The sequence below is a fragment of the Rana temporaria genome, chromosome 3, assembly GCF_905171775.1.
Source record: "Rana temporaria chromosome 3, aRanTem1.1, whole genome shotgun sequence".
NCBI classification, from domain to species: domain Eukaryota; kingdom Metazoa; phylum Chordata; class Amphibia; order Anura; family Ranidae; genus Rana; species Rana temporaria.
The window spans coordinates 463,902,425-463,911,376 of NC_053491.1; the positions used below are offsets into that span (position 1 = coordinate 463,902,425).

At 44.5% G+C, this 8,952-nt stretch overlaps 1 protein-coding gene across 1 annotated transcript in view; it reads left to right on the forward strand.

Moving 5' to 3' along the window:
• The first annotated feature begins 2,670 nt into the window (after positions 1-2,670).
• Positions 2,671-8,952, forward strand: part of LOC120930601 (extracellular calcium-sensing receptor-like) — a 37,342-nt gene continuing 31,060 nt past the window's right edge. The window contains exon 1 of the mRNA XM_040341776.1: positions 2,671-2,780. Within this exon, the coding sequence (XP_040197710.1) occupies positions 2,671-2,780 (110 nt within the window). The remainder of the gene's footprint in view (positions 2,781-8,952) is intronic.

Consider the following 8,952-nt stretch of genomic DNA (forward strand, 5'->3'; position numbering starts at 1 on the left):
GGGCCAAAGGGGCTTGTAATGACCTGGGGGGAGGGGGGGAAACCCATGCTATTTTTCTCAATGATTTTCATCCATATTGCAGGGACCAGACATTACATTAAAGCCGCAAGCAGTTTTAAATGACTTTTTTCTTATAGTAATCTCATTTTGTGCAGGGACAGTTCTAAACATGTGCCACTTCACAGGCATACTATAGACACCCAGCAGGTACGATATTTAAAGTCATTTTTCATTTTTTTTTTTACTTTAAGCATCATTAAAATCACTACTCCCGAAAAAACGACAGTTTTTAAAACTTTTTTTTCCATTGATACATGTTCTCTGGGGCAAGACCCAGGTTCTCAAACCTGTGTTCTGACAATAACTTGCATATTAGGTTCGTTCGAAGGTTCTGGTGCGAACCAAACGGGGGGGGTGTCCGGCTCATCCCTACTCTTTATGCGGGAGGATCAAAACCCCAAGAGGTGACTATAGAAAAATGTTGGCAACAGGCCAGGTTGAGCTTTGGTATGGGCCCAACAAGGGGATGCCAACTCCTTGAGAAAGATCTAGGATATCGAACAGCGGGGTCAACAGGGAAGGTTCTGAAGACAAATGATTTATGAAACCAGCTTGATACCATGGTACTGATCCAGGGCTACCTCCAGCATTCAGAAGAGGATGGGTGTTTCCCCATGTAGATATTCTCTGTGTCCCAACCTTTGCCACCTGTGCCAATGCCATACTATTTATAAGATAGGGCACTGATGTAAGGGGGGTTCTGAGCAGGGGCAGACTGACAACTCATGGGGCCCCCGGGGCAATAGGAGATTATGGGGCCCACAGGCAATAGGATATTATGGGGCCCCTGGGCAATAGGAGATTATGTGGGCCACACAGTATACACACACACACACACACACACACATAAAGTATACATACACAGTATACACACACAGACACACAGTATACATACACACAGAATACACATACACACAATGAAAAGGTACTGGAGAGGCAGGGCAGCTATAATCTTGGGATTTAAAAAAAAAAACAGATTTTTACATACTGTCCCTGTTTTTTTTAGGCTGGCAACCATGATGGGGCCCCCTAGTGGCATGGGCCCTCGGGCAGTGCCCAAGAGCCCGAATGGTCAGTCCGCCCCAGGTTCTGAGGACACATGTTGATGTAAGGGGGCTTGGAGGACTTTGATGTGAGGGGGCTCTGAGGACTCTGATGTAAGGGGGGCTCTAAGGATTCTTATGTGATGAGGCTTTGAGGACTTCGGGCCGATTAAAGCTCTTATGCCGCGTACACATGACCGTTTTTTGGGTTGTAAAAAATGCCATTTTTTTTATGTCATTAAAAACGATTGTGTGTGGGCTCCAGGGCATTTTTCACGATGTAAAGAATGGTCATTTAAAATTTAGAACATGCTCTAATTTTTCACGTCGTTTTTAACGTTGTCGTTTTTAACGTCGTAAAAAATGGTCGTGTGTAAGCTTTAACGATGTAAAAAAACCTTGTTCTGGTAAAACTAGCATTCGTAATGGAGATAGCACATTCATCACGCTGTAACAGACTGAAAAGCGCAAATCGTCTTCTACTAACACGAAATCAGCAAAAGCCCCAAGGGTGGCGCCATTCGAATGGAACTTCCCCCTTTTTTTTTTTTTTTTTTTATTGTTTATTTAGAAGATTAAAGACAATGTACAGCATATCACAAGAGAAAAGGTATTTCAACTTTCGGTAATACAAAGCAAATTGAACCGAAAGCATATCAGGAACACATATAAAGTCTGGCAAGACATTTCTTAAAGTGGAGGTTCACCCGGAAATAAAAAATTTTAAGATTAGATTCATGCTCATTTTGTCAAGGGGAATTGGGTAGTTTTTTTTTAATCTAAGCCGTACTTACCGTTTTAGAGATACATCTTCTCCGCTGCTTCCGGGTATGGGCTGCGGGACTGGGCGTTCCTTCTTGATTAACAGTCTTCCGACAGGCTTCCGACGGTCGCATCTATCGCGTCACGATTTTCCGAAAGTAGCCGAACGTCGGTGCGCAGGCGCAGTATAGAGCCGCACCGACGTTCGGCTTCTTTCGGCTACTCGTGATGCGATATATGCGACCATCGGAAGCCTGTAGGAAGACTGTCAATCAAGAAGGAACGCCCAGTCCCGAAGACCATACCCGGAAGCGGCGGAGAAGTTCGCTCTCTAAAACGGTAAGTACTGCTTCGTTTTTAAAAAAACTACCCGATTCCCCTTGACAAAATGAGCATGAATCTAATCTTAATTTTTTTTTTAGGGTGAACTCCCGCTTTAACAAACATTCAACAAGGCATTGCAGACATACTGTAATCTGAGATAAACATAACTCAATGAGAATGATTAGTTCCAAGTGAAAAAATAAAGAAAGAAAGAAAAAAATAAATAAAAAATAAATCCAAAACAAAAGCACAAAAACCTAGTATAAACAGATGGAAGCACCATGGGGATCAAGTGTCCTGAAGAGATTCGGACAAAAAATCCGATGAGAACTCAGAATCATCCCATAATTTCCATATCTTATCAAAAAGAGGTAAAGTGTCATCAACCTTAGCAGTCAAATGTTCCATCCTACGTGTGTCAGCTATGATAGAAAGGACATGATGGAGAGTGGGGGGTGAAGTGGAGAGCCATAGCCTAGGAATGGCTCTCTTTGCAGCTAAAAGAACAAAGGACATAAGTTTCTGCAAAGTTTTAGGCAATTCCGAAAGGGGCAAGCCCAAAAGGAAATGTATAGGTGACAAAGGCACAGGGTGAGATAGCAGTTTCTGCAGGAGCTCTTGAATCTTAATCCAAAAAGGGCCAATGAGGGGGCAGTCCCAACAAATATGGAAAAGGGAACCCACAGACCCTCCGCACCTCCAACAATACTTAGAAAGGGTGGAGTCACGAGCGTGCAGTAAGTCCGGGGTCCTATACCAAAACATCAAAATTTTAAAGGCAGTCTCCCTCTGCACTACACAATGTGAGATTTTTGACGTATTGGCCCATATTTTCCCCCAATCCAATAACGAGATTGGGCGTTGTAGAATAGTAGACCATTTTTTAATATAACCATGTGTAAAGTCTGTCAGGGAAGGTGTATCATGTAAGGAACTTCCCCTTTATAGTGCCGTCGTACGTGTTGCTAGAGCATTTTCTTTTCACAAACGTGTGTAGGCAAGGCCGGTTTAACAATAATCGGGTTGAAAACATTTCTGCTTTTTTCTAGACCATTAAAAATGTCATTTTTTACAACCCGCAAAACGGCCAAAACATGTTAGCACTTTAGATGTCGCACTGCTGTTAGTGCTTAATAAAAATTGAAGAAGAAGCAAGCGAGTTGCCGGCATTTCTTACTATTTTGATTTTTACAGGACACAACAAGCCTGAGCACTGTTATTCAGCTCATCATTCTGCAATCATGCAGTAGAGCTTGGGTGAGTTCTTGTCAACAATACCAGATCACATACCCTTTACGTGGGAGAGGGAAACTACCTTGCCAGGACTGACCCTTTTGCAAAGCACCCTGTGCCTTTGTTAATGAGGACAAGAGTCTGTTTCCCACAGCCCTGGTCTTGTAGTTGATAGGATCTGCAAGTGGGGGCTTATTGAAATCTAAAAATCAATTTACATAAAATAACAGAATTTATTATATTACATTCGCTAACACCCCTGAAGTTTTATATTATTTTTATATATATATATAATATGTATTATAAAAATATATATATGTACAGTTTTTATTTTTTATTTTTTTTGGAGGGGGGGTTGCTTGCTACACATATGGGAAGCTGTAAATACATGTACTTTAATTGATTTAATTTGATTTAGTTACATTTAATTACATTTAATTAATCCTCCAAGGAAACCCTGTGCCCTGATTTTAGTGATTCCCTTAAGCAATCTCCCTTCTTCTTATATAAGTCAGAAATCATAAGCAACTCATTCTGCTGTTTTGTACTAAGGACATTAAATGATAACAGAAGAGAAGCAGAACTATGACAACACAACACACATCAGTATTAATGCCACAAACTCCTCTTGTGTTAAAATTGTTGTGTGTTCTCCATAGTCCTGTCTTGAAGAGCATGACTGCAAGCTGTCCATGACAATACAACTCCTCTGAGTACTGATATAAACCTTCTGAGAATTGAGTAACCTTGTATGTAAGTAGATACACTTCCTATAATTTTTTTTGCAAATGTTCTCTTCGTTAGACTGGGGATTCATGTGATGCTTAAAGAGGCATTAAATCCAAAAAGAAAATTGTAATATATTGCAGTTTACTAATCCTTAAAGGAGTTTTTTTCTTTTATTTTCACCTGATGATCTAGCCATTAACATGCTACATGTCTTAGGCCTCGTATACACGACCGAGGAACTCGTCGTAAATGAAACATCGTTTTCCTCGACGAGGTCCTTGTCAGGCTTGTGGAGAAACTTGACAAGCTTTCTTTGCGTACACACTGTCAAGACCAAATCTCCTCGTTCTCAAACTCGGTGATGTACAACACATACAACGGCAGGGGAAGTTCGATTCCACTGGCACAACCCTTGGGGCTGCTTTTGCTAATCTCATGTTACTGCGTGTTAAGTAAAAGTTTGGTAAGAGACGATTTGCGCTTTTCAGTCTGTTACAGCGTGACGAATGTGCTATCTCCATTACAAACGCTAATTTTACCGAAGGTGCGCTCCAGTCTCATACTTTATTCTGAGCATGCGCGGGTTTCTTAGCATACACACAAACGTATTTCTCGTCAAAAATTAGCCCGACGAGGAACACGATGAGGAAATTGAGACTCCCGTCGAGGAAAAAAAGAACTTGTTCTCTTTTTTTCTCGTCAAGTTCCTCGACAGTTTCCTCGATGAAAAACATACACACGACCGTTTTCCTCTGCAAAAAAGCTCTGCCACCATGTTTCTTGATGGATTCTGTCGAGGAAAACGGTCGTGTGTAGGAGGCCTTAGGGTGTCTCCACTTTGGATGGAGGAGTGACAGAGACAGTAGTGGAGACAGTAGTGGTGTTAAACTAACAGATTTAGATGGGGTTGACTAACACATTGAAGATGAACTCCAGGTTTGGTTCAACCCTCTAAGTGCCTTGGCTGGACAACTTAGTCTGTTGAAAAATAGCAGGCTTACTGGCTGAATCACCAGGTGAATATAAAGGAGAAAAAAATAGAAAAGGGAAAACTAATAAAGACACCACATCTGAGAATTGGTGAGTTGCAATATACAAATTATCAATATGGATATCACGCTGCTTCCTCACACTCAATCTATGGAAAACCAAGGTCATAATATTTATTCCTCCACGTGCCCCTTCCCCTCACTTCTCTGTCGAGACAGATGCCACAACTATCAGTCCGCCTCCGCATACCTGGGTGTTAGGTGTAACCTTGGACTCTGAATTCTTCTTTTGGTTCCACTTCAAATCACTATCCAAATCTTGCTGCCTCAACATCTGCAACATCTCCAGAATGTGCTCCTCCTTAACCAATGACATCACAAAGCTTTGAATTCACTCCCTGGTCCTCATTTGCGTTAAAAGAGAAGTATGGGGTTTTATTTTATTGGCCGATGGTCATACTTACCTAGGTGAATGCAGCATCGGTCCGATGATGCATATTTCCCCCGCCGCCTCTTCACTGAGAACCGAGCCACCAAACACTGCTGATGGCTCGGTTCTCTCACCTCCCCAGAGCAGAGAGCTGCTGCCTGTCAATCAGCAACTCTCCTCTCTTCTCCTCCATGCTCACTGGAGCTCTGAGTTGTGAAGGGGCAGGGAGCGGCCATCTCAGCCTCTCAGTGGCTCGCTGAGAGGCTGAGATGCCCATCAGTTCAGGTACCTGGCGTATCCAGACTTCTAGAGTCGGGCTGACACGCTGCCTGGACTGATCTATGTGATGTCAGTGGAGAGCAGACTTCACCGCTCTCTGCTGAAAATGAGGCACAGGAGTGCAAAACGGATTGTATTCCTGTAATGGGCTCAGGCTGGACTTCTCCTTTAACTACTGCAACTCCCTCCTCATGGGCTTATCTTTACATAGGCTATCCCCTATTCAGCCCATCGTGAATGCTGCTGCCAAACTCATCCACCTTACCAATTGCTCGGTGTCTGTGACCCCTCTCTGCCATTCCCTCCATTGGCTTCCACTCACCCAACAAATAAAATGTAAAATACTGTACTAACAACTTACAAAGCCATCCACAACTCTGCCCCAGCTACATCACTAATGTGTTCTCAAAATACCAGCCAAACCATTCTCTCCACTCCTACTTCTGCTGCTCTCTAGCTCCCTTGTCACCTTCTCCTATGCTCGACTCTTGACTTCTACCAAGCCTCTCCCATGCTATGGAAATCCCAATCTGTCTGACTATCTTCTACTCTATCCACCTTTAGGTGATCCCCGTAAACCCATCACTGTTTTAGAGAAGCCTATTCTACTTCAAACTAATAAACTGTACCTTTACCTCTTCCACTTCTACTTCTTCCGATCACCCGTCAAGTTATTAACTCTTGTATTACTTGACCCTTCGTCTTAGATTGTAACTCTGACGAGCATGGCTCTCTGATTCCTTCTGTATTGAATTGTATTGTAAGTGTAATGTCTGCCTTCATTTTGTAAAGTTCTGCACAAACTGGTGGCACTACATAAATCCTATATACAGTAATAGCAGTAATATTTCCTAATATTTAAAAATAGAATATGTTATATTACCGTGTTTCCCTGAAAATAAGACAGGTTCTTATATTAATTTTGGCCACCAAAAAGACCCCAGGGCTTATTTTCGAGGGATGTCTTATTAATATCAGTATCTTCACATTATTTTAATACCCCCAAAAATATCTTGATTAAAGTACTTTTAAGATTATGTAGTCCATTTTCTGGGAGGATTGTGCTGGTGTAGGGTGCAGTGTGTCTGCCTTTGTGGCTGTTTTATGAGTACTTTTTACAGCAGCCCTCAGCGATCATGTAACCTGCCTCAGCTCTTCTTCTCCGCTTCAAGCGGGAGGGGGTGCAAGATGTCAGCCAGGAGGAAAGGAAGAACACTTCTGGCTGTGAATGGGGTATTTTGCTTGATCGTTTCAGGGGAGGGGGGGACACTGCACCTTATAACAGTGTGGAAGTTTTATAAAGTGGATACATTTTTTAACATTAACTTTACTAGGGTTTATTTTCAGGGTAGGGCAAATATTGCAACCCTCCCTGATAATCGCGCTAGGTCTTATTTTCGGGGTAGGGCTTATTTTTGTGGAAACACAGTATGCTGCTAGTGATGCCTGTATACCAGATTCCATGACACTGTGCTCTTGAACATCAGGTACCGTGTTTTCACAATATATTATACTATATCCAAAAAGATCAACACAAAGACATTTACTTTCAGATTATAATATTACTTCTTTAATGCCACAAATTCCAATATAATTCCTCAATAATAGATGATTAATCATGACCAGCAATCACCTCCTAAATCTATGTCCAGGTAAACTCAGAAGCCCACACACCCACCTTCCCCACAATTGCCCTTTTTTTTGCCTTATTTTGTTTCTTTTTTTAAGACCTCCAGTTTTTTTACTCACAACATGATCTACTGCAGCTGTTCCTCTGGCAGTGACAACCGGTGATACATCTCTACAGCCAATGCTCATCATTGACTAGCCTTGTTTCTGCTGCTCCTCATCAGGGGCGGACTGACAACTCATGGGGCCCCCGGGCAACAGGACATCATGGGGCCCCATGTATCCCTGCCCACACTCAAGCTACACCCACACACATCATGGGGGCACACAGCAGGGCCTAGGGGCATGGAGCGGGGCATGGGAGCAGATAGCCGGGCATGGGGCACAGAGCAGGGTGTGGGGCAGACATCAGGACATGGGGGGCACAGAGAAAGGCATGGGGCAGACATCAGGGCATGGGGGCACAGAGCAGGGCAAGGGGTAGACAGCAGGGCATGGAGGCACAGAGCAGACAGCAGGGCATGGGGGCTCAGGACACATCACAGGGCCAAAAGGAGGGAATTGGGCACACAGTGGGACATATAGTAGGGCATTGGGCACACAGTAGGACACATCATGGTGCACACCGTAGAGCACATCATAGGGCACACAGTAGAGCATATCACGGGGCACACAGTAGGGCATGGGGCATATCATAGGGGCACATAGAAGGGCATGGGGGCACACATCGGGCATGGGGCACACATCAGGGCAGGGGGCACAGAGCAGGGCAAGGGGGCACACAGAATATGAGGCAAAGAGCAGGGCATGTGGGCACAGAGCAGGGCATGGGCAGACATCAGGGCATGGGGCATATATCAGGGCATGTGGCAGAGAGCAAAGAATTGGCAGATAACAGGGCATGGGGCAGAGAACAGGGTATGGGCAGATAGCAGGGTATGGGAGAGAGAGAGCGCAGGGCATGGGGCAGAGGGAGAGAGAGCAGGGCATGGGGCAGAGGGAGAGAGAGCAGGGCATGGGGCAGAGGGAGAGCAGTGTATGGGGGAGAGAGAGAGAGAGAGAGAGAGAGAGAGAGAGAGAGCAGGGTAAGGGGCAGAGAGAGAGAGCAGGGTAAGGGGCAGAGAGAAAGAGAGAGCAGGGTATGGGGCAGAGAGAGAGAGAGCAGGGTATGGGGCAGAGAGAGAGAGAGAGCAGGGTATGGGGGAGAGAGAGAGAGAGAGAGAGAGAGAGAGAGAGAGCAGGGTATGGGGCAGAGAGAGAGAGAGAGAGAGCAGGGTATGGGGCAAAGAGATAGAGAGAGAGAGCAGGGTATGGGGCATAGAGAGAGCAGGGTATGGGGCAGAGAGAGAGAGAGAGCAGGGTATGGGGCAGAGAGAGAGAGAGAGCAGGGTATGGGGCAGAGAGAGAGAGAGAGAGCAGGGTATGGGGCAGAGAGAGAGAGAGAAGGGTATGGGGCAGAGAGAGAGAGAGAGAG